The sequence below is a fragment of the Aplidium turbinatum genome, chromosome 1 (genome assembly GCF_918807975.1).
Source record: "Aplidium turbinatum chromosome 1, kaAplTurb1.1, whole genome shotgun sequence".
Lineage (NCBI taxonomy): Eukaryota > Metazoa > Chordata > Ascidiacea > Aplousobranchia > Polyclinidae > Aplidium > Aplidium turbinatum.
In genome coordinates, this window is record NC_137472.1 from 58,064,273 (window position 1) to 58,091,206 (window position 26,934).

A 26,934-nucleotide genomic window follows, 5' to 3' on the forward strand; every position below is an offset into this window, starting at 1 on the left:
TGCAAACGCAACCTTAAAATCATGATGCGCACAAGTGCGCACATGTAAAACAGTAATGCGCACAGTAAAATCAGTATGCGCACAGTAAAATCATGATGCGCAAGTTAGTTTGCGTGATGTCAAAATTCTTACAGGGAACACTGCTTGGAAATTACTTTTAGATTAATAACAAAATATGAATATGAATATGCATCTACTACAATATAAAGACGACCACAAATAGTTTGAAAAAATATTTTATTTTTTCTTAAGTTTCATCTCAATTCGTTTGAGAGAGTAATGGAATCCTCTCCAAGGCCCCCACTCTATTCCATCTGCAAATGAGTCGTGTAGTCCTCTCAAGTACAATCCATTGGGATTGGCTTTATGACAAGCTGCGTACCACCAACCACCTTTGTTTGCAGTGGCGCAATTTCCATTTGACCATTTGTCCTGATCACGATCCTTGGCACTGAATCGTGTTGAAATCAATGCTTGTCCTGCAAAACATGACTTTATATAGCTTTGGTGGAGAGACGGAAAATGTCATACTAACTTGTTATCAAGCCATTTGGCGGTGTTTTTGTTTCAGTACATGTAAAGCAGGGGTCGGCAACCTACGGCCCGCGGGCCAGGTCCGGCCCGCCAGGCGCTTCGTTCCGGCCCGCGAGCAGTTCCAAGCAAAAGCACGCAATTCGGCCCGCGACGATAAATAAGTTGTTTTTCGCAGGCTAAAATCATAGTGCAACAAAACCACGGATACTACCTCGTGCTACAAATTATATGCTTCATTGCACACGTTTCATTTTTGTACAACGTTAAAATCGAAGTTTCACGTTACTTCTCCGGAAGTGTTTTACAAAGAACATGTATCTGCAACCCTATTTCCGAAATTACGAGATAATGCGAAAAAAATTGCATCCATGTTTGGGAACACTTATCTTTGTGAACAATTATTTTCCAAGATGAACTTTGCAAAAAATAAACTTCGATCACGTTTATCTGATGAACATGTTAATGATGTTTTACAAATTTCTTGTTCCAATATCAAAACTGACTTTGGCAATTTGGCAAAAAAATGCAAACAACATCAACCTTCACATTAAATTGTTACACACATTTGTTCTTTTAATAATCGGTTTCAAAGTAATAAATTCCTTTTATCATATCAATGAACATATTATACAAGCATGAATAGGAGTGTAAAACGCCGTACAATTTAAGGGTAAGATATTCGCGTTTCTGAAAAGCTGTCCCGGCAGTTACGGCCCGCCAGTATATTTTATTTTATCAAATTGGCCCGCGGCTCAAAAAGGTTGCCGACCCCTGATGTAAAGGAAAGGTAGACTAATATATTGGATCTAAGCATCGGGTGTTAGGAAGATAATATTTTATTATTCTAAATCTCCTTAACTAACGAGAGTAGGGTAGGAGGTTCCTTTCTCTTGGCTATTATTCCTTCAGCAACTACTCCAACCTAATTTAATGTTTTTTCCCTGAGTACAGGTGAAAGGTGTTTTGGAGCTACCAGCTCAAGCAGGGAATCGAACCAAGTTTGCATGATTTTAAAAAGAGCGTTTTATCTATTGCGCCGCCCCACCTTTGTTTTATATATATAAAAGAAGATAATCACAATGGATTCAAAATTTAGTCTATTATTCAGATACCAAAATATTATTTAATTGAAAAAAAAATTGTATTTTTTTCTGCTAAGGGTCAATCAAAATACGGAAAATGTCATACTACATACTATACTACATAGTAAAGCAACAAGCAAGAATTTTTGATCTGACAAGAAAACTCAACATGAGGCACAAGAATTAGAAATAAACATCGCAATTACAATGCTCGGTCGGAGAAGTCATAGCATTATTCTTCAATCAGAGCTAATTTGTCACCGGCTTCTCAAAAATGCAATTACACTAGGTGTTTATAAAGAGAGAAAAATAAAGTAGACAGTATTACACCAAAATACTTTACGTGACCATATCCAGTGTACCTACTGCACTGAGGAGGCCGGAAGGCCGAAACGGTGTGCACTGTCTGCAGATACTATATAATATTACATATTATAATTTAAAAATATGAAATGTTTAATAAACATTATATTTGAATAAGATTATGTTGAATAAGCCACACTTGTGTAGCGAAAGCTCTTTGAATAAATTGAATTTCCGATTTGGTGTGATTCTGTCTACTTAGTTTTCAATATTTTGTCACACTACGTATCCTATTGGATCATCAATTAAATCATAAGAAGATTTGATGAAATATTCAGTAACGATGTTTTATTTTAAAGAGGAAAATAAGTTTTGCAATGCCTCTGTATCGATACTGTATGAATGGGCTACTTTATTAGAATAACAAATAAATAAGTAAAAAGTTATTGCAACAACTACATAATGCTGATAAATATCACGCAGGATACTTTATTAGAATAACACACAAATAAGTAAAAACTGATTGCAACAGCTACATAATGGTGACAAATATCACGCAGGATACTTTATGCTGCTTTACCTGCATTCCCACTGTATCCTCCAAACGTCAAAGTATAATCTGACCCAACTCCAATAACAAAATCACTACAATATAAAAATAAAATATAGACTTAAAACAAAAAAATGATACATCATATTATTATAGAGTGGTAGACCTATTATTTACTTACATTCATTATTTATTTACTTTCAAGATACAGGAAAATTTTTTTGAATTTAATACTGGAAATCTAATTTAAACCTAAATTAAAACTTAAATTTATTATTAAATTTAATAGTATTATTTATATAACTTTATATAAATATAATGAAAGGTAATGTTCTTACATAATATTAATAATTAATAATAATATTAATAATAATATTCATAATAATATATTATGAACTAAAAATATTATTAATATAATATTAATTATTCATATAGCCTACGTAATAAATAAATATTTTATATATAATAAAATTATTTATTAAATTTAATTTAAATCTTATTCCCTGAGCTTTAGTACAAACTCACTTTGTCGTATTGACGTACAGGAATATGCAAATGCTATGTAGCTACGTTGGACTCATAATCTAAAACACGCAAAACACTTTCTTTTCCATTTGATTCGTATGGTAATTGTGAATTTTGTCGTGCAATTGTAAGTCATGCAGTTGTAAAAGTAATTGTACCGAAGTTTATCAGCGAATAAAATTCACCACTCTACTATGTCAAATAAATCACACATGAAGTACTTTTTAGTAGATTAATAAACAGCGATTTCCTGTTTGTTGCCAGTATTGCTTTTTTTTAAATGCATTACAACGCATCAACTGTTTTGAAGATTAAGGTCACCTCGCAGCATTTAAAAACTAAGGTTACCTCGCAGCATTTAAAGAAGGTACTATAAACCGATTGAAAATATATTAGTGCAAAAAACTTTGACAGAATACATGGCATGGCTTTGCATAAAACAGCTTGTCAATTAAAAGCACACTGTGCAAATGATAACATTACTATAAACCACGTTGAATTCATTTTGGTTAGGTAGTGGGATGGCACCCGGTCTTATGTGCACAAAATGCTGCCCCGGGTCTTTGCTGGCTGCTTTATTTTTGTAAACGAAATTCACCATCATAAAACCCTTTAGAACAAAAAGAATGATTTATATTTGCCTTCTGCAATGTCAAACTCTAGTAAGAAGATGCTATGTTCTAATGGAGTGAAACTATGGAATCAAATACCAAAAGAGATCCAAGAAAAGTCTTACAATACTTTTAAATTTAAATATAAATGTTTATTAAAGAATTTTGTACAATGATCACTCCTAAAACATATCATTTGCTTGTTTCTTTGAACAGTTTTTTTTATGTTGACCTGTGTTATTCCACTGCTAATGTATTATGTAAAGTGCTGGTATTGAGTTATATGTGTTAATGTTCTTAATTTTGGGTCTTTTGTTTAAATGTTTGGGTGGCAGCTGACTTTGGTGACCTTTTGGTCTTTTGCTGCCATCCTTGTTGTGCGAATTATTTGTGTTTATTGTGTTTTTGTATATTGTTTTTTATTTCTTTCTTTTTCGCTAACAAAACAAAATAAACTGAACTGAAGTTATCAGCAACAGTTGGCTCAAACAGGGAGTGCTAAAACCGAGTGTATTTTTTTGCACTAATATATGGTCTACTGTGTCTATTTGTTGCTTAACTTTTAATACATACGGCATGTGGTTTTAATTACTGTCATTTTGTTTAAGTGAACGTAATTTAGTTTAAAAAATATACAGCCCAAACTCATTTTAAATTGGAATTTATGATCCTCAAAAATATAAATAGAATAATTTATAGTTTCCTATGGACGTATGTAGTATATGGATGTTATCTTTAATGATAGTACAAATTACACAATTTAAGATTGTTGATAAAGTTTTCATATTTGATAATATTGTTGTGAACTTATGTAATAAGGTTAGCTATATGGGATGGAAAATTAGTTAAAAAATTAATATTTATCAGCATGAATGAGTAGTTGTCTAATTTCCCAAAATATGTCTTCATAGTTGCCTGCACACATAACAATGATGAGTAAAAATATACATTAAATCAGTGTTCTTCAACGGGGGCGATATCGCCCCCCGGGGGGCGATTTTGGCCATTGCGGGGGCAATTTGTAGAATTTTTGAAATTGGGGGGCGATTTTACTGTTTAGGGGGGCGATTGGTAAGGCCGAGCGCAATTATCGATCAAGATCGTTCTGGATGCTTAAACTACTTTTTGGTTTGTTCGACTATTTATATTGTTGGGATATTTGAAGTTTTGTATGTAAATTTTTAGCGACATGAAGGTATCGCTGCAGCACTTCGCGTTAACTGTTTGAAGGTTGGGGGGGGGGCTGTCAATTCAACTTTTTTGCATCAACAGTTGTATCTCTAAAACCACTGAGGCTGCGACTATGAGATTTCTTGACTTTTCCTAACTTTCATTCACCTCTATTGAGCTGAAATTTTGAGCGAATAAAGGTTATAAATTGAGAGATATAAGGCATTTCTCAGCACATCCTCTGAAATATTTCATATTCTATTGTTCAAAATTTTCCCACCAGCTGGATGAAAGTAATTAATTTGGCCCATGTCTCGTTAATCCTAACTGCTTCACAGCGTGAAGGAAATTGACAGTATGCGTGGACCTTTTGTTCTCACCACGGCTTATAAGCGACGTCGATACAAGAAAAGCTTCAACTTTGATACGATGAGTTACCGTCGCTTGCGGTTGAAATTGCGTAAAATTAAACATAAGACTTGGTGCCAATGCATCTAGAGCGAGAATAGTTTTTCGCAGACAATTATGTCCTTTCAATCAAACAAAGCATAGGCTACAACGTTATTGCCTACTATAGAAGCTGCTCTGTAACATATTATGATTTTGGTTTCAAATCTTTCCTTTTGTCCGACACACTATCAAAAGCAGAAAAGGCGTCGATGTTCCCAAAGCTTCTCACATATACTTGTAAACATTTATTTCCAAGTCGACATGTAAAGATTTGAAATGCAATACGCTTCTCATTTGTGTAGGATAAACCAGAACATCACGCTTTTGTGAAAAGGACGATCGTTTCACCACGTTTATACGTGATGCAGCTTAGTTGAATCAATATATTCGAGGCTTCTTGTACCAGGTTCACTGTCACTGATAAACTAAACCGCGATGCAGTACCTCGCAAAGCAATTGTAGCGTAACATTTCCATGTGCTATAACTCGTCATAAATTGTGAAAACTTGTGTATTTACTTGTCAAGTTGTCTCATGTGAAGTGATAATTACAACTTGCCTGAGTAGGCCTACAGCAAGGGACAATCAAAATAGATGAAACCGCATTCATGGTAATATAGACGTTTTGCAAACTGCTCTTTTCGTTTTCAATATAATAACAAGAATGACAGCTTATTTTCACTAAACATATAAACAAATATCAAAAATTATGAATGAACAGCGCATCTATATTTTTCGGTTTAGGTTCAACAATGCATTCTAGCCGTCAAAATGATGGAATATTTGGTAATTTTGTTGAGACATACCATTGCCCAATCGTTGAATTTACATCAGAGATAATTTTATTAGATAGATTATCAGTTTCATGCACATGGTTTCATTCAGCGTTATAATGTTGTTTTTCAAGCCACGTGGCGTTCATGGTCATAACGCAACATTGCAGAAACAGCCAATATTGATACCAGGTAGGCCTACTAATTATTACGCCGCTTTCGTCGAATCTACGTCGCTAAACGACGATATTGTGCAAACGCCTGTTGGATTTCCCTTCTACGTGTAGTTTATCATAAACGTGAAGCATTGCTCAAAAAGCTAATCTGAATCACCATAGATAACCATAGCATTCATATAGTTTCATCATCAGTAAATATGTAAAGTGCACTTCACAATTTTTAACAACGGTCTGACAATTTATTATATTGCAAAGTTTTGATTTATTCTCGATTTTTATAATTCTGTGTAACAGTTTTTTTCTAACTAGTTTCTATGGGACTAACAATTTGTTTCATTATACATTTTCTTTAGTATTTCAACGCCATTATTAAAAAAATTACGTCCTTTTCACTTTTAAATAAAACATGGCAAGGCAAGGATTCAGTGCTGAAGAAATATTGCAACATGTTTTACTGGATTCTGACGACGAAAGCCAGGTGGATGATTTGGAGGATTTATGGCACTCCGATTCAGATGAAGAAGCGGATTCTTCTCCGTCAACTTCCGCAACAGCGATTCCGATCGAGATTGACGACCAGTTACCTTCCATGGGCGATGTTCAACCGGAGTTTGCGCCATCAGGACGGATTATAACATCGAAAAGACTGGTGAACAGCATAGATTCCTATCTCGACATGAACAACTACGATGCTGTTGAGTTTTCCTGACACACTGAAGTCTTATACAACTTTTGTAGAAAAGCCAAAGAACAGACAAGAGGGCGGCGTCAGCATTACTTGGTCTAATGCGAGACCGGTGCACAATGGGAGAAGGGGCCGGGCTAACATTATATCTGGCCCGATTGGTGTTAGAGGAGAAGCCAAAGAAGCCAAGACCCCTCGGCAAGCATGGGAACTATTTTTTTCTTTAAACATTTTGAACATTATTGTTCAAGAAACAAATAGAAAAATTGCCACACTCATTTCTCAATTGCCAGAGAGAATTTTAGATGACAGCAGGTACTGCTATTTTGGCCCAACCAACAACGAGGAGATGCTGGCCTTTGTTGAATTGGAGTATTTTCGGGGGCTTTTAGGACAGGCTGGTCATTCCACGGATGTATTGTTCAATCAACTGCAAGGACATCCCGTGTTTAGTGCAACAATGAGCAAGAACCGCTTTAAATTTTTATTTTCGAACATTTCGTTCGACGACCAAAATACTAGGCCGCATCGTTGGAAGAATGACCGGTTGGCCGCATTTCGAGTCGTTTTCGAAATGTTTAACGAAAACTGCGGCAAACATGTCATTCCAGGTGACTACTTGTCGTTGGACAAAACGCTATACCCCATGAGGACACAAATTGCCTTCAAGCAATATAATCCAAACAAGCCTGCGAAATATGGCCTTCTGTTCAAGTCGGTAAACGCCAGCAGATTCCCATACACATTTGCGGCATCGGTCTATTCAGGTAAACCGAAGGAAGAGCCATTTAATTTTTACGTTTGTGGAACAGAAGAACTGGTAAAAGGAATGGTGATGAGCCTGGAACAACACGGTGACCTTCAAGGTCAGAATATTTTGTATGACCGCTTTTACACCTCCATACCACTCGCGCAGTGGTTGCTTGACAGGGGTATAACGTCAGCTGGAACCCTCAACGCTATACGTAGAGGAATACCCCTGGAAGTGAAGCAAGTGAGTGGTAGGGAGAAATCTTCGTACGAAATTTATTGGCAGACGAGTGAGGCTGATCTCAGCCTACATTCTTATGTAGTAAAAACGAAGAACTCTGGCATGCGGAATGTGTTGATGTTGACGACCATGCAACCTCTATTGGGTATTACCAAGGATGACGGCAAAAAGAAGCCAGGCTTGTATAAGCTTTACGACTTCACAAAGGGTGGCACCGATATCATCGACCAAAGGATGGGTTGGTTCATTCACGTGCAAAGCGAAGTCCCCACGGTGGACAACTACTGCGTTTGCTTATTGAGAAGGTGCCAAAGCCACAAAAAATAAACTACCAAAAAACCGTGGCCAATGTCAATGCTGTGAAAAGCCTTTATGCCCTGCACATTCCATACGAGTATGTCAAGTTTGCTTTTGCGCAGAATAAACTATTTGAATGATTGCGGTTTTATAAACTTTGGCTTCAACCACAGCCTAAATAAAACGCGGAGCTCAATGAGAGATTTTCCTTTTTTCCTTTTATTAGACAGATAGCTATTTTTACGTTGATTCAACATATCAAGACGTTGAATACTTGTAAACATGTGCGGTTTTGCAATTAGATTGCTTATCAAAATCATCTATCCTTTTTTGTATAAAAAGTGGGTCATAAAACTAATCGTAATACTCGATGTAAAATTCAGCATTTTTATATGCTGAAACAGTATTGTATTCATATTTTATAAATCCATTTTCTATTTAGAAAATATCAATATAATGCGGTTTGAGCATAGCTGAATTTTAGCACGGATACAACGACTGATTTTATGAATTTTATACAAACAAGGACAAAAGAGAAGTAATCTAATTGCAAACCCGCGCATGTTTACATCGTCTTGCAATGTTGAATCCACGTCGAAATGATTGTATTAGCGTTGTATTCAATTTCTCGTATTATCGAACTGTAAATGTGCAGCCACTTGTAATTTCAATGTGCCTCATTGTATATTCTTAAATATTTCTGAATTTGTGTGTACATAACCTGACAGAACACAGGTTGCTTTACCATTAATCAAGTTGAAAAACGTTGCTGCAAGAGCCTTGTGCCAATTGCTGCAGTCCGGTATTGCTGTAACCAAATCAAAATACTTATCAATATTTTGCTGCCAAACTGACATTTTTATCGCATAAACGCCCATTAGGCAAAAAAAAAAGGCAGCTAATTCTTTGTAAAGTATTTCTCCAGGTTCACAATGATTTGACGCATAATAAATACTACTTTGAATAAATCTAAATATTGTTTGGATTTTAGTGTGTGGCATATGAATCTTAGAGAGCTTATTGAATCCACAAGAAAATGACCCGAGGCATTACAGATTTTCCTTTTGATGAAAAGCGTTGTGACGTTCTGTTAATTAATGAACCGTAACTGTTTTATTTTGAATTTCTTTCTGACTTCTGTTTATGTAAAGCATCATCGACTTTATCGGGTAATCTTACTCCTAGTACTAGCCTTGTATGTAGCCGAGTTCACATTGAACTTACACTGAGAGACGCTGTTGCAACTACAATACATTGCATTTAAACCGCATTTTTGGTGCATGATCTTCCATTCGTTTTGTGGATTACATAATAGTATTTGATAAACGCCACCCTGCTTCTTCAGCTGGTCTACATTTGTTAATAAAGCGTAGGAGTTGCTGTTCTTGGAACCGAGGTCACAAGATCATAATCCAAATTGGTGTGACACGCGTTCAGAAATCTCATTACTGCATGTAATTGATGAAGCATTGTTCTTTTAGTCAAGAAGCGAGCTTTATTTTGAGCGTGGGAAAAGTTATTATTTTGCATGAAAAATATAGATTCAAATTGAGATTATGTAAAAAAAATTTAATCACAACATGGCAATGCATGTTCTTCATTACTCTACCAAAAAATAATGTGTAAACTCACGCTACAATTGCTTTAATCGCAAAATAATCCAAAAGTCATAAGTCACCTCAACATTTCAACGTCTATGAGCAGTTCTAAAATTCACATAGGTTTAATTTTCGGATATGCTCAGCGTGAATAATTTTACAAAGTGAATCCCAAAGTTTGAAGCCGTACCTTAAAAAATAACAGAGATATCACTCCTAAAGCATAAGAAGAATCGACAGCCCCCCCCCAAACTGAGCAAGACTCCAGAGAGCCCAACCTCGTAAAGGTTAATTCCAGGCGAAAAGCGTTTTACAAACGCACGATATTCTTGCGTGTTTATTTTGTGAGCTGCTACGAATGGTTTTCACGGGAGGCGGAACTCAAATCATTGCAGTGAAACTAAACTGCCTTGTCTCCGCGGTTCGCTAAGAGCAGTAGTGCTGGGCATTCTTCTTTCGCTGCAGTATTTCATTGTTTTGATTGTTTATTTACGTAATAAAGGTATCGCAACGAGTTAACGAGCCGAATCTCCGATGGTAATAAGAAGAAAACGAGTTTTGCTTTCGCAATACGCATACAAAGCCCTCGATAGTTACTTGTATCCTTCTCGAGTTACCTGCGGCCGAGCAGAGCTTACTTTCGGTGGCCGTTTCTGAACTCTTCGGCGGCCACGGCCGCCGTTAATTTCGAGGCCTCGTTTGAGGGGGCGATTTGGACCCGCACTTTCAACAAAGGGGCGATTTTGTAAAAAAGGTTGAAGACCACTGCATTAAATAGACGAAGAGGAAAAAAGACACCTGGTTAAATAGCAACTTATGTACAGTAGGGAGGGCCGTCGGAAACAGATTGCTTAGCAACTCGAGTTTCTTAGGAGGTTCGTCGAGTAAATAGCTAAATCGAAAACAATTTTTTAATTGAACGCCAGGAAGACGGCGCACAACCAGGGGCTAGTTTAGCTGATAGAGGCTCGGGACACCCTTAGACCGGGGGGTCCGTGCAAAAAAATTTTTGCGCCTAGGGCGCGAAAAACTTTACAAAATAACTTGAAAGTCACCCACACGGTTGCTAATGCCTTTACGCCAAGCTCAGTCGCCACCTTGTGACTAAAATTAACCTTGAAAAAGGAGGCATTTTGCAGAAACTTCAAAGGCTGAGAGAAAATAATGATAATAACACAAAATCACATTTTCCATGTCGAGAGGCCCTTCAAAAGGTTGTCTCAGGGCAAATGCACCCTCTGCCCCCCTTAAATCCGGGCTTGTGTAGAACACGGTCCAAATAATCAGTGAATCACCCCATTTCATAGATATTCCCCCCCACCAGTGGTGACGTTCTCTACAAAAGCGCCCTAGTGAAAAAAATAAAATCATGAAGAATAAGGACACCGGAAATTAAAAGAAGGAAATGGAGCTGCACGAATTGGCGGAATCAGTGTCGACTAAAAAAGTATCTACGATTTCGCCACAGTGGCGATTATTACGTATGAGGGAGTGATCAAGAAGATCTTGAAGGAATGGGCCATGGTTAAGATGAAGAAAAAAATCCCCACGGCGAGAAAGAAAGCTGAATGGAAAACTTCATTGAATGCCAGTCTTTGCTTCCACACGCTTTTCGACGTCGTTGACGACAAATTGCTGTACTCACCCGAAGTTGATTTCGTTATCGACGAACGTGGAGCACGCATTGGTTTCATTAGAAATGTCGATTGGGAGGCGCAAATCTGAAAAGAAGAGGGACGAGGGAAGGAGCAACTACTTTCGCGAGAAAACGAGTGAAAGAACGCGAAGAATGTACTCACGACTCGGATGACTACAATACAGAAAAATGTCCTAGAAGGCGCTTCCCTTTTAGAGTGCTCGATCGGCAGAGAAGAACTCGAAGAAGAGCAAGAGTAATGTACTTTCGATCTTCGTACAGTTGCGCGTGAGGTGGAAAGGTATGGAATTCTAAGTCGAGCAGCATCTGCCCTCGCAACCGTAACATTACTGGACACAAAAGATGATTTCAATCCGACGATGATAGTCGACAAAAACAAGCTCGTTCGTGCACGAAAACTGCTCCGTTTAGAGACGAGTCACTTCGCTTCCAGTTCGCTCGACACAATAGTTGAAAGCCTTTACTTTGACGACAGAAAGGATAAAACCCTTAAATTGAATGGCATAACTAGCTATCGTCGAAAATAAATCGAAGCCCACTATGCAACGAGATGCTGAAATACCCAGGATCTGAATATATCGACCACGTTTCCACTCAAGGGTGTTCAACTGGGAAGACCATTGCCAAAACGATGTTGGCTGCTCTTGAAGTCAAGGGACTAACGTGAAAGGCATTCTGGTCGTTGGATGCGACGGAACTGCCCTCAATGCAGGACTGCAGGTATGCACACAGGAGCCATCACCACCATTGAGCAACATATTGGAAGTACGGTGCAATGACCGATTTGCCAGTTTCACCTCAAAGAACTCCTGCTTCGGCATCTCTTCGGCGAGCTGGAAGGGAAATCATCAGGACCGCAAACCTTCAAAGGATTTATCGACCGTGTCGTCGTTAATGATAAGTGCTAAATGGGAGAATTTGAAGTCGTCGAGTTCGAGAAGATAACATCCAATCTGACAGAAGTCGATGAGGTGATGGAATTAGTGGCGATCAAAAGTATCTGCTCGATGTGTTGGTCATCGAGGGGAGTCTGCCTCCAGAAAGCATTTGATTCCGTGATCCAGGAAAACAGGGTCATGCACGATGGCTTAATCTCACTTCAAGGATATGCCGACTTTATATCTCGGAGCCAGAACCAACAGAGGCGCTGATAGAAATGATGACGTACATCGTTAAAGTTTACGCTCCCATCTGGTTTACTACCAAGCAAAACAAGAATTAAGGTCACTTTGCTGCTCGGTCCTTTCTTCGGTTGGTTAAGCTGACACTATCTGACAGGCCAATTAAAAAAGTCGTCGACAGTGGCCTACAATCAAACACCTTCGCTGCGCATTCGAGAATGTAGTGTTGGCCTTTCTGCATGACGATTCTATACCAATGCGTAGACTAAATCGGATCCAGAAAGCAAGGAACGAGTACACTGGTGGGATATGTCGCTACGAAATTCCTAAACTAAACTTTGAGTACACAGATTTGACAACAAACTTGTTGCTCCGGTGGAACGAGCGGAAACTCACTGAGCCACTAATTCTACTCGATTTCAGCATGGAACAGCTCACAGAGCTTTTCGTCGAGACCGATGCTCCTACATCGATTGACAGTTTTCCGTGCTGCACACAAGCAGTTGAGCGCGAAATCAAACTCGTCACCGAAGTAAGCGATGAAGCCATCGGCCATGACAACAGACATGAACTTGCTGACGCGAACTGCTGCTCGCTCACATCGTTCACGTTTTGAGTCAAAAAAAGATTACGTTCTGTGATTGTTTTCGTCGTTTTGCGTATTTTCTTCAAAAAAAAAATGTTTTTTTTACTTTTTGGGGTAATATTGACTTTTTTGTGCGGCGTCTTCCCGCGCCCCGATCTAAAAAATATTTACAGATTATTTGTTTGTGACCTAAGCCTCCTATCTGAGCCGAGTTGCTAAGTGATTTGACAAAAAAAGTGCATTGACGGCTCTCCCTAATGTACAGTAATTATACATAACTATATGATTATAAGATATGATTACTATATGATAACTATATGATTATATGATATGATTACTATATGATAACTATATGATTATATGATATGATTACTGTATGATAACTATATGATTATATGATAAATGCTGTTAATACTACAAAAACTGCTCAATGGCAGGCGAAAAGTCAAGCAGAGCGAATTTCATCAAAATTAGTTAGGCTACTAGTTCACTAAAAACCTTCAAATCAAAAAACTAAAAATTTATAAACCTTAGTGAACTAGTAACTAATTTTGATGTAACGACATAATTACAATTTTTTTAAATTATACGACAATATCATAATTTCCATATAAAAATTAAAAATAATGTTTAGATGTTTTTTCAATACTAAAACAAACCACAAACTGTAACCTACAACAAAATCTTGAAAACCTTAAATTAGAAATTAGAAATTTCTGAAATCCTTGATCGATAAATTAATTATAAATTAAAAAAGTAAAAATTAAAAGTAACAAAAATTTATAAAAGTTAGTTATTAAACGTAAGTCAGTCTTTATGAGCAAATTTTGAGACAAAGGTTATTTTTCTCATACTTGTAAAGAGCATATTTCGTTTCACCATCAAAATCCTCCATATCAACTCTCATTTTATATGCTCCATTTTTAGTTAATTTGTGGAGAATATTCAAACCTGGAAGGAATGGAACAATACATTTAACAACAAATGTGACATTTTTTGTTGTTAAAAACTACACGTGAAGCAACTGTTAAGCAACGCACTACTCTCCATTCAGTGGCATGTAATGGATGAAATAACTTCCCAACAACAACACTTCGACAATCGGAAACTTCACTCTTTCAATCTGGGTAACCAGGCCTGTGTCAGTGGTTCAAAGTCTCTACAAGTATGCGAAACTCCCAGGATTTATCTCTCAAAGAAGCTTTCCCGGTCCGAGGATAAAGATTCTATCAATCAGTCAAATATCATAGAATTTAAATTTAAAACGGGCATGTTCATTGACTTAAATTATGAGGCTTACTGATGTTTTACCGAGCATCTTAATTCAAACACTTGATGGAAATTGCTACTCGGCACCCACCACAACATATTTCCCTCGCACTTGTCTGCAAATTCTGCATTCATTTGGTTTGCAAGCGATTTTGATTGTTTGGTCCCGAAATAAACGTCACGATTCACGAATCATTGATTCAAAATTTCGTTGGCAATGACAATCAAATCGAGTTTGTCCATTTACGGTGTCTGGGTTTTTCTGTACTCGATGTTGTTGTTTCTGTCTCTTCGAAATGAGTTTGTCAAACGGGAGCGGTGAAAATGATAGATCCTCGATCCCGAGGACTTATATGACGACTAACTGTTTAAGGGGGTAATGTGCTCAAATATTTAAAAAAAAATATGTTTTTTTCCATTTTGTGTTTTTGTTGGTTTTGGATAGGTTAACTCGACCTGTTATCAGCCGGGACCTGATGGTCCCGCCCTTCACTAGTTTTGAAATTTTATATAGAAAGAATTTTTCTAAAGCGCTAATATTTCTTGACTTTTACTTTTTATCATTTGAGCATCGTTTAAACCTAAATTGGTTATTTTTGGAACATTATGTGGTTCACAATAAGCATTTTGTCACAGGTTGTTCAGAAATTTTGTCTAAATTCCTATATTTTGGCAATCGTCCTCGAAATGACTCATCGCTTGTGCTATTGTATACACAGTGGCCGCAGTCAACCGCGAGTCAAGTCATCAATCACACATTTAAACTTTAACTAAACGCAATGGGACTCATAGTGCAATTTATCGTTTTATCTAAATCCCAGGCAGTTTTTGTTGCGTCATTGCACAATCTCGGCAAGTGAAGTTGACCAGTTTTTACGAAGATTCGACGTGTTCAAAACATGAAAAGCAAACTTTGGCTACTAGGAATGATCCGTTACTTTAGTTTAGTATTTACACTTTGCTACTTCTGAGTTCTGAAAAGAAAAACAGGGCTAATCACAACCGAATCATCAACCACAGTTATCCACAAAGCGTTGTACCATTATGTGTAGACGACATCAGAGGAACGGGTTATTCCAAAAAAAGAAATAATCTCGGCAAAGTTTCTGATCGTCGCTCCAAATGCAATATGCCTTTTTGCACAAAGCACATATTGAAACTATGTATGTCATGCCATTCATGACATGTAGGCTACAGTTGAGAAGGAGCGATCTTCCCGGCGTAAGCACTACCTGACTACTCACAACAGAACTGCGAGCATTGTGTTTCTCTAAATGCTTGTGAACTGAATTTTTCATAACTCCACGATCATTTGTGTGTTGATCAAGAATTGTGGTACATTTCATTTTTAATTATGTAAAAGTAAAATTAACTATTCTTACATTGTCTCGACATTGCCAGACTCAAGTTAAACAACCCAGACAGAAAAACCGTCATTTTTACATTGATTCAACGTCTGAAAAATGACGGGTTTTGCTGTCTGGGAAATTTAGCAAAAAGCAGCAGCCCAGGCAGAAAAGTTGGCATTTATATCGTTTCAACGTTTAGCTACATTGAAAAGTATCAAAAAGAAGCTTTTTTTTCTGATTCTAAAACATTTTGGCAGGTTGAAATGAAAGCTACACTCTATGTTATGAAATGAAACGCCTGAGAAAACAGCTGACTGGAAATCGTGTCACCGTACCTATACTTCTAACCCAGCCAGTAAATCAACCACTTTCAACAATGATTCGACGTCTGCAGGCGTTAAATAAATGTAAAAAGGACCAATTTTGCAGGCTGGGAAAGAATGTGATAACCTAGAGTTCTTTCAACCAGAAAATCAATCTGCGAAAGTTGAATCAATGTAAAAAAATGATTTGCTGGCTGGGACGCGACAACTATTTTATGCTTTCATTCATCTTGATTTGTCATGAGAGATACTGCGATGCTAAGCAGCCATGACCACATGTGGAGAACCTATCAGTGCAATTCATCACAATAAACTCAAAATCGCTTGATGTAGTATGAATATGAAAAATACTGTATTTATTGTAGGAAAAAATAATTTGTTTCAAATTATTTTTTTGAATTTTCACAAATCATCAAAATTAAAATTCGAACGAAGAAAATCGGACATAAAATGACTAAATGCCAGCAAAATTCGCGTTTTTAGAGCTTTTTTGCAACATATGTCTTCAGAACACACAAACTAAGCCTTTATTTCGAAAACAAATAATTACAATATTAAATAAAAGCATTTGACTATGTACATGCAAATTTTCTCAAATGTGCGATATTTAGCGGCTGAGTTATAACCCATTAATCAGGGCGTGGCCAAATGGTCCCGTCTCGTGCTTTTCGCGTGTCTTTGACACGAATACCAGAAAGGGTTAAGTCTTCTTCTATAAAATAAACCCATAAAACTTGGAATATGTGGCTTATAAGACATTGAAATTCAATTTTTGCGAAGGCCACTCTTATTTTTGACAACCGATTTATTGCGTTTGGTTAGCATTTTATTGCTAACTTTGCATGTTGTTTTATCGTTATTTGTCTCTTTTCAAAAAGAATAAAGTTTAATAAAATTTCCCATAATGCACTAAATGTGTTTATACAGAAAAGCTGACTGTGCATGTTCACTTGTTATGTATTTCCAGTCGTATATACTTTACATAGTTTCTCAAAAATGTTAACATTTTGGTTATTTTGAATCGTAAACTTTGAAAGGCAATATCTCCAATTAGTGTTTTGGTGCATGTGGCCCCACGGGAACAAGCATAACTCTATGACCAAACATCACATTGGTGTGAAATTTAAAATATATATTAAGAACAACTATATCTACAAAATCATGAGAGCGTTTTTTATATTATTGAGGCAAAATGAAGATATTGCTAAAAATAATTTGATTGGCTGTTGCTAAGTTGCCATGGCAACCAAAAATTATTACAAAAACATAGTTTTGTGCGCAATTAACATTAGAACATATTCTGCAAGTTTGGTGCCTGTAGCTTAATTGGTTTTTGAGTTAAGCTTGTTATTGTTTTTTGTTACTAAGGTCCCCCCGTTGGTTACCATGGCAACCAAGTGATTATGAACGATATTTTTCAAATGTACTTACCTTGTGTTATAATAATATGCATAGCAAACGAATGTCCATTTTCTTATAGTCTCAAAATTATGCCATTGAAATATGTCAAAATTAAGGCACATTACCCCCTTAACGTTAAATATATGAACAATAGGCATCTATCATTTTATCATCATCATCATCATTTTCAGCCTGTGAGAGCTCACTGTAGAGCGTAAGCCTTCCCCTTTTCATGCCAATTTACATGATTATGTGCTAGTTGGTACCAATTGGTTGTATTGCATTGTTTGTCAATGTCGTCCCTCCATCTCACTTTTGGTTTTCTTTTCTTTCTTTTGGTTTTTCGTGGTGTCCATGTTGTTAATTTTTTAGTCCATCTATTGTCCTGATATCTTGCTATATGACCTGCCCAGGACCGTTTTAGTTTCTTGATTGTGCTTAATGTATCTCGTAATTTCGTTTGATTTCTGATCCATTCGGCAGTCTTTTTATCTCGCCATGTTAAACCCATCATGATTCGTTCATGCGCTCTCTGCATAGTTCTTAGTTTAAATGTTAATTTCTTTGTAAGGTTCCAAGTTTCTGCACCATATGTAGCGGTTGAAAGGATGCATTGATCGTAGACTTTTTTCTTGAAAGAAAGAGGCAGTTTTGACTTAAATATCGAACTTGCTCTTCCGAAGGCTTGCCATCTAAGTGATATTCTTCTTTATTGGGGTTGGTTGTAATTTTTTGGCCAAGATATATAGTGATCAACTTTTTTGATAGTCGCTCCGTCCAAAAGAATATTGTTGCCGATGTCTGCCAGTTTGTTAAACATAACTTTCGTTTTGTTAAAGTTCATATGAAGGCCAATCTTTTTGCTTTCTGTATTGAGTTCACTTAGCATTGTTTGTAGTTGTTTAGGTTGCTCAGATATAAGGATGATGTCATCAGCAAAACGTAAATAGTTTATGTATTCATCATCAATTTTAATTCCTTTTTCATCCCAGTTAAGTTGCTTAAAAATTTCTTCTAAGGCTGCTGTAAAAAGTTTTGGAGATATTGTGTCACCTTGACGTACCCCTTTTTGAATCTGAAATGGTTCAGAGTCTTTGTGCAGCCGAATTATAGATGTATTTTTCGCGTAAATGTTTTTGAGAAGTTGAGTGTATAATTGGTCAATTCCCTGTTTTTCCGGTGCTGAAATGACAGCTGATGTTTCAACAGAGTCAAACGCTTTTTTATAATCTATTAGTCCAAGGCAGAGTGGGATGTTATATTCGTTTGTTTTTTCAATTAATTGGTTAATAGTATGCAAGTGGTCCATGGTTGAAAACCCTTCCCTAAAACCTGCTTGTTCTCTCGGTTGGTGGTAGTCTAAATCTTTAGCAATTCTGTTGATAATTACTCGGGTAAAAAGTTTGTAAATTGTTGGAAGAAGACTAATCGGACGATAGTTTCCCAAGTCTTTTTGGTCTCCCTTCTTACGAAGAAGTATGATGATAGCATTCTTCCAGTTGGAAGGAATTTGTCTTGTTTTAATGCATTCCGTAAACAGATGGGCAAGAGGTGATGAAATCGTTTCTTCTGCATCTTTAATTAGGTCAGGCGTTATGTCGTTTCATCTGACCAATTGCATGTTTTATTTCAGAGATATTTACTTCTGGAGTGGTTGCTAAAATTTGAGATTTGTCACTGTAGTTTTTGACCGGCCCTTGACCCTGATTGCTAGCATAGAGATTTTGATAGAATTCTCTTGTTTCTTTTTATTATCCGGTTTCTGCATTTCGTAATAGAGCCATCTTGTTCTTTTATTCCAGTCATATGAATTTTTTCCAAGCTGAGCTTCGTTTTGGCAGATTTACAACCTCGACCTTTCCGGATTGTTTCTTCAACAACATCAGAGTTGTATTTTCTTATGTCTCTTCTTTGTTTTTTACTGATGAGTTTGTCAAGTTCTGCTTTTTCGATTTTGTTCCTTGCTGATATTGGTTGCTTGAGATCTCTACGCTTTTTCATAAGGTTTAAAGTTTCTGTTGACACTTTTGAACCATTGTTAGGCTTTACTTCTCTATACTTTTCTGGTGTTTTTGTAAGATTGATAACAATACTGTTATTTAAATCCTCAACTGTATTTCCTGTGTGATTGATTGGTTGGTCTTCCAAGGCTTGAAACTGATTTTTCAAATCCTACTGGAATGACAATTTGTGAAAAGGATCTATTCGTAATGGTTTGTTTTTTGACCGAAATAACTTTCTTCTTTCTTTCTGAATGTCTAATTTGACAATGCTCCTCAGTATTTTATGATCGCTTCCAGTATTTACTTTGTTAAGAGTTTGAACGTTTTGGAAGATTTCAGATTTGTTGGTAATTATGTAGTCTATTTCATTATGTGTTTCATGATTTGGGCTTCTCCATGTCCATTTTTGGTGTGGTTTCTTTTGGAACATGGTGTTTGTGATGCTGAAGTTGTTCCTCAAACAGAAATTGATTAAGTTATCTCCACGTTCATTTCTTGTTCCGTATGGAAATTTTCCAAAGCAACTTTCCTTTCCTTTACCAATCTTTGCGTTAAAATCTTCCATGATTACATTAAATTGAGTTTTTTGACAGTCTAGAGTTCTTTGCAAATCATCATAAAAAGCCTCAATCTCCTCCTTAGAGCTGAGGGTTGTTGGGGCATATACTTGGATAATCATGAGATCATATTGTTTCGAAATTTTTATAGTTATACTGGCTACCCTGTCCGACTCGCCATGAAATTCTTTTACATTAATGACCACATTTTTGTGGATAAGAAATCCTACACCACTCTGTTTAACGTTTTCTCTTCCTTTGTGGTAGAGCAGATGGTCATCCTTGATATTCATTAGTTTTTCTCTTTTTCTTCTGATTTCACAAAGACCAATCACATGCCACTTGATAGTTTTTATTTCTTCCATTAGGCTGGTAAGATGAACATCTTCTGACAAAGTTCTAACATTGTAAGTTGCAATGAAAAGTTTTTTGTTGTTTGATGTACCGGTACATTGATTTGTTTGTGCACAGTAGTGATCTTTGCACACAGCACCCCTGTTCACTGCAGGTACTGAGGATGGACCTCTTTCCGTTGATCCACCGGGAACGGGAGGTGATGTCTTTATTGGCATATTTTTATTGGGGAGTTTTGGGCCATGTCCTTCCATGCTGGTCCAGTGCAGGTTGGATTTATTTACAGTAATAATAATGATGTGGTTGTCTGCTCAGGTGTTTTGAAAACAGGACTCAAGTTTAATTTTGCATCAGATTTAGAACGTCATTAAATTATTACCCGACTTTTCCACTGCGCTATGCAAGAAAGAACACAGTCGGTACCATTTTTATAGTCTGTGTGGTATGACCCGACCTGCTCAGATCTTACTCCGAATCTCAGATCTACCAGTACTAGAACCAAAGGCAATCCCCACTCGGCCACTGAGCTGGTTGGTGGTGACGTTAACGTGATGTTACTTTGAGCAACAATTGTAGGCCTATTTGTTGATTGCTGATTGTTTTGACACCACAAGGCCTTAACCGTATCTGTTACTGCTTCCTTTTGGCGTCAAGAGTTACTGGCCGAGACCATCAGGTCTACGTCTCTCTTATTGCTAATTACCCCCATCGGCTTATATCAAATAACAACGGGAAAAAGTATGCCGTTGGTCAAAAGCCTTATCTATCACTTCAATCAATTTCAAAATATATTCGTGATTGTGTATTTTAGGTAGAAAGGGTGATAAGGACTCGGTTTTTGACCTATTTTCGCCATTTCTTGGTCAAATTTCTCAGTTCACATTTTATTTTGAAAGTCTTTTTGCATTGAACACAGAATTTCATCAATTTTGTTTTTCTGTGTCTGTTAAAACAGTATTCCATGCGCTTTTTGCACTACAAAGCAATTTGCTCAAATAACAAATTACCTTCCTAATTATTGTCTGCCAGCAAAGAATGACTCATATCGCGTCAAAGACCAACTCACTACCCAGACAGCAAAATCGACGTTGAATCAATGTAAAAATGACGGATTTTGCTGCCTGGGTATAGAATGGAATTTTAGCGCTGTCGCGTAATGAATAACAAACACAAAATGAAACCGCACGCTAATAGTAAACTGTCAATCAAGCTATTGAATATCAGCAAATTTCTTGCATTTCATAACTGGCTGTGACAAAAGGTTTATTGTGAACTTCACAATCAACCGATACCAACATAATCGGGATTAAAAGTTGGGGCAAGAAAAAAAAGTAAAAGTCAAGAATGCTCAGGTTTGTAGCGTCACTGCTTCTATGTGAAATTGCTGAATTAGCAGAGGGCGAGACCATAGGGTTTACGCCAGTAACAGATACGGTTAAGTTTGGTTGTGTTTCTTTGCTCTCTTTTATTTTAGTGTTCACTTCACACATTATTGTAAGTTTTGTTTGTTTTGCAACCCAGCTGCGTTTTAATATAATAAAGTTCGACTTCGATCACAAATAGGTTAATTAGAAAATGAAAACCATCAAGTGCTAAATTAGATGTTTCCCACCGAACCAGAACTCTCCTTCCAATCGACCAAACCCTTTCACATAATCGTTGAAATTTCTATAGAAATCCTCTGAACCATCAATTCGCTTCTGGAAAACCTGAAATAAATTTCACCAGAAATACACTAAAACAGTGTAATTTTTCTAAATCATCAGTTACTTAGCTTAAATTCGTCTCTGCTTGTTGACACAAGATGTGGGACATGTATTAATAACGCTATCATCAACATTGCATAATGTTACCCGAATACCTACTGCATAACTAAACAGATAACTTAGAGCCAAGTCTGAACGGTGCTTTTATACAGCAAGATTCACATTTGTTTGTAATTTACTTAATGGCCATAATCATTCATTTATTTATTTTTTATTAAAGCTTTGGAAGAGAGTTCGCTTTTTTATTTTTTTTATTTATTAATTGAACAACTTTGTTTAACTCTGCTGGTTGGAAAAGTGAAAACAGAATTAAACGAAGTATTTGTGGGAGTAGAACTGTTGACTTGTTTGAAATACATAGTATTTTCGTTACTCACCATCCATCCACCACCATCAGTTTCCATATCACAGTAAACCCTTAAATGAGTCAAGTCACCATTCTCATATGGATAGATGGTATAAACCCCACTCTCGCTGAATGCATCATCGGCAAGAATGTCTGAGCATGTTTGTGGAAACATTGAACCTGGAAATTGGTAAAAGTTACATTTGATTTTCCAGAGTAAAGGTAAAGGTGAGTCCCATACTAAAATTCAACAATCAAGGTATGAGAAAATAAGGTTTTCAATGTAGGTTACTTAAACCTTTTGCACTAACAAGAGTAGGATGGTAATTTGGGTAGCAGTGGGATGGCGTAGCGAATGAAGTTTTCACTTTCCAATCATGCAATCCTGGTTCGATTCCGGCTTATGCTGGTTGTTGAAAAACACCGCTTACTTCTACCCAGGGTGTCATAAATTTGGTTGGCATAGTTGCTGAAGAAAAGGCCCAAGAGAAAGGATTTTTAAGATGAAAATCTTTAAAAAATTAATTACGTGGATTTTAACCAGAAACTGACGTTTCGGTATAGTTTTTACCACTGCTAAAATAACGATCAGTGTTTAATGCGTTATAACGTACGTTTTAAATCTTCCACGTGGTGGCAGTTGCATATTTCCGCTGGATCCCCCTTTCGTCCCATAGGTCCAAGATCACCCTTAGGTCCCATAACTCCTTGATCACCTTTTGGACTCCTCAATCCCTGGTCTCCTTTTGGACCTCTAAGTCCCTGATCTCCTTTTATGCTCAGTCCCTGGTCCCCTTTTGGCCCTATGGTACTCTGATCGCCTTTAAGCCCTATAAAACCATGATCACCTTTTATTCCAATACTCCCCTGATCCCCCTTTCTTCCCATTGTCCCCTTATCCCCTTTTGGACCAATTGGCCCCTGATCACCTTTTGGACTCATAAGTCCTTGATTTCCCTTTTGTCCCTTGAGTCCCTCATCACCTTTAGACCCTTTTAGTCCGTCACTCCACGTTTTCCAGGAGCGCCCTGGAACGTGGTGGGGAATTGGTGAGGTGATACGTTTGATGGACCATCTCTAGTTACTGTTGGTGAGCCGTTTCCTTCTCCATCACATTGCAAGCGACAAGTTCCTAAATCAATTTGGGCCTCACAGCCAAAAGTTAACATCATAAGAAGGATAAGAATAATTGCAAACGTCATGATTGCTCTGCGAAAATGGAATTTAACACATCAAAACATTTTTTTCATTTCTATTCAAATAGTTTGTAGGCCTACGATAATTGCCTCTACCCAGTGATCGATTTCGAGTAATGGGTAGTACCAAATTTACGTCATAAGTAGAGTAGACAACCGGAAGCAGACATTGCCGTCGGCTGCAGCGTGGGTCAGGTGTACGTCGGAAGGCGTACACCGATGCATAGCGCTCAAGTCCGCTTTCCCGCAATGCAGGGTAAAGATATAAACAAACAAACAAACAAACAAACCTATAGCATTCTTGGGAAGTGTGCTCATGGCAAATAAAGAGATTTTTAACAAATTTTTAACAAAATACAACAATGCGGAAAGCAAACAAAATTTTGAGACCCATTTTAGAGAAAAAATGACTCCTTGCGCTATCTTTGCTTGCCCCTATCTATGCAGCTTTATGACCATCAGAGCGATGGGTAAGATATTTCAATTCTTTCACTCCCAGCGTTTTCAAACTATTTCGGTTTTACCTTGCAGAGCTCGATTTTTCAGACAGCTTTCTAGAACCTGAACATTCCAATTATCAGTATTTTTATCACCAACCACCTTCACGTTTCTCATCTAGCGACAGGTTATTTAAAATGATCTATGAATTTGTAAATATATTTTACAAAATAAAGCAGCTCTTTGTCACGCATCAACGAGCATCGTTTTGAAACAATACTGGGCGAGAAAAAGGTTGATAGAACAGCGCTGCTTCTCAACACTCTGGTTTTGTACTTGCTGTTGTTTGAAATTTCTGTTGCAAATACTGGATGCAAACCTATTACTTCTGACATTTGGCAGTCAATGTCATGGGTCATTGAAGCTAATGGGTCACTTCTTCAATGCTTCGGTTCATTATAATTCAACTTGTTGGCTGCTGTACACACGCGATGCACGATATCGTAGTTTGTAGGGACGATATGGATCATTTATATGGTAGTTCAACACAAATTGAACCAGCTAATATCGTTATCATTAAAATTGCTAGCAAAGTCATATTGACTCCTTTGTGAATTCAAATGAGCAGGCTTTCTCATCTGTTTCCGTTTAGGAAAAACCTTTTGAAGATTTTTTTAATTCTTTGTGAAACTTACAAACTTTACCTTACATAATTGTATGTCATTCCTTTTCTGAATAGTTTTTATGGATGATGTTGGATGTTTAGATTCAAATTTTAGATTCATGTTTTATATTTTGACCATCAAAGTGAAAAAACATTGTTTATCAGAACCATGGCTATCTGGAGTTGTGGCCTGATTTGTCACATTTTGCAGATTTTGATTATCGCTACTACTATAGTCAGTGGCGCCGCCAGATCTTCAACAATGGGGGGGCAAAATATTGACAGTGCAGGACAGTAGCGTGGTCAAAACTTTTGAAAAGAGGGGGGGTGTTGACAGCCGGCGGGCGTAGCCCGATGGCGTGTTCGCCGAAGGCGACACTTAGCGGCGGGGGGTCTGGGAGGCCTCCTCCAGAAAATTTTGAAAAATTACTTTGAAAAATTACTTTTGAAAAATTGCATTTTTCGGAAATAAAGCTAAGTCTCTATGTTTTCTTGTTGCTAATTCCAGACTGAGATATTTGAATGTTTGGTATTGGCAAAACTCGCTCTTTTAATGCAGTTTCGTTAAAATTAGACAAACTTTGTTTTAGAGACATAGGTTGATTGCTTTTTTTTGCGAGTTATTACAGCTTTATTATTTATCAATTTTCTCCTTGGTTGATTTAAAAAGCGAACTTATTCCGGTAAGTCACTAACTTTTATGCTCTGAAGTCAACCCAAAGTTTAGAAAATGTAACCTCATAGAGGTCATACATCTTGATGAGTGTCAAACAAAAAGCTTTGAGACAATGAAGTTACTTTAGGCTATTTCTGATATATTCAAGTTTTGTATAACGAATAGCTGTTTAGATGTTAATCTAGATCGAACAAGCGATCTCAGCAGTTGCAGATGGCTTGCATCCTTGCACATTTTGACGAGAAATTACATCATAGGCTAAAGCTTTTCTTGTAAACAATGTATTAACATCCGTAAATTCAATTTGAAATGTTGAAACCCCCGAACCCCCCTCCCTTGGCTACGCCACTGGTGCAAGACATGCAAGACAGCGGTAGGCTATATTATTTAATTTCTCTTGTTTTCTACCAGGGCTGGAAAAATGTTTAGCTTTCCGGGAATCTGTTTTTTAGAGAAAAAATTTCCCGCGGCTTACAATCACGATAATGGGAACCTTATATTTTACTGATCTCCGGAACTGACGTAAACCTTAAAAGTCATGTCGACATATTCTTGATGCCCCCCTTATCGAAAATTGTTCTTTGTAATACCGCTTTGAAGGAGGATTACGACTATGAACAAAAGAATAAATTTTAAACTTCATTTTGAATTGAAAAGACATGACGTAATGTCTTCCCACCTTAGTTATATATTTTTTCATTACGTAACGTCTTGTTGGAATAAATTGAAAATCAGTATGATCACTCAAAATGAAAGCAATGGGACTACGAATCCTCACTAAACCAATCAATCAATGGTCTTGTTGCACCAAAGATGACAACCTTATATTTTACTGATCTCCGGAGCTGACGTAAACCTTAAGGCATAGATCTGTTGACTCAATGCAAACTCTTTGAAGGTTGGGGGCTGTCAATTCAACTTTTTTGTATCAACAGTTGTATCTCTAAAACCACTGAGGCTGCGACTACGAGATTTCTTGACTTTTCCTAACTTTTATTAACCTCTATTGAGCTGAAATTTTGAGCGAATAAAGGTTATAAATTGAAAGATATAAGGCATTTCTCAGCACATCATCTGAAATATTTCATATTCTATTGTGAAACATTTTTCCACCAGCTGGATAAAAGTAATTAATTTGGCCCATGTCTCGTTAATCCTAACTGTTTCACAGCGTGAAGGGCATTGGCTGTATGTAAAATAATATAAAAAAAAATTCATCACAACATTACAATGCACGTTATCCATTACTCTATCAAAAAATAATGTGTAAACTCACGCTACAAATTACACTCATAAGTGACCTCAACACTTCAACGTATATGAGCAGTTCTAAAATTCACATAGTTTTAATTTTCGGATATGCTCAGCGTGAATAATTTTACAAAGTTAATCCCAAATTTTGAAACCGTGCCAAAATAACAGAGATATCACTCCTAAAGCATAAGAAGAATCGACACCCCCCCCCCCAAACTGAGCAAGAC

The 26,934-nt window shown here is 37.0% G+C and overlaps 1 protein-coding gene across 1 annotated transcript; it reads right to left on the reverse strand.

The window, feature by feature from the left end:
• Positions 1 to 23,207, reverse strand: LOC145783972 (microfibril-associated glycoprotein 4-like). Its single transcript, XM_082595735.1, has 6 exons — positions 23,094 to 23,207; positions 22,511 to 22,659; positions 21,980 to 22,076; positions 13,966 to 14,062; positions 2,500 to 2,564; positions 1 to 479 (listed from the first exon to the last, which is right to left on the reverse strand). The coding sequence occupies exons 1-6, from the start codon at positions 23,179 to 23,181 to the stop codon at positions 238 to 240; spliced, it is 738 nt and encodes a 245-aa protein (XP_082451861.1). The 5' UTR covers positions 23,182 to 23,207; the 3' UTR covers positions 1 to 237.
• Between the last annotated feature and the right edge of the window lie 3,727 nt (positions 23,208 to 26,934).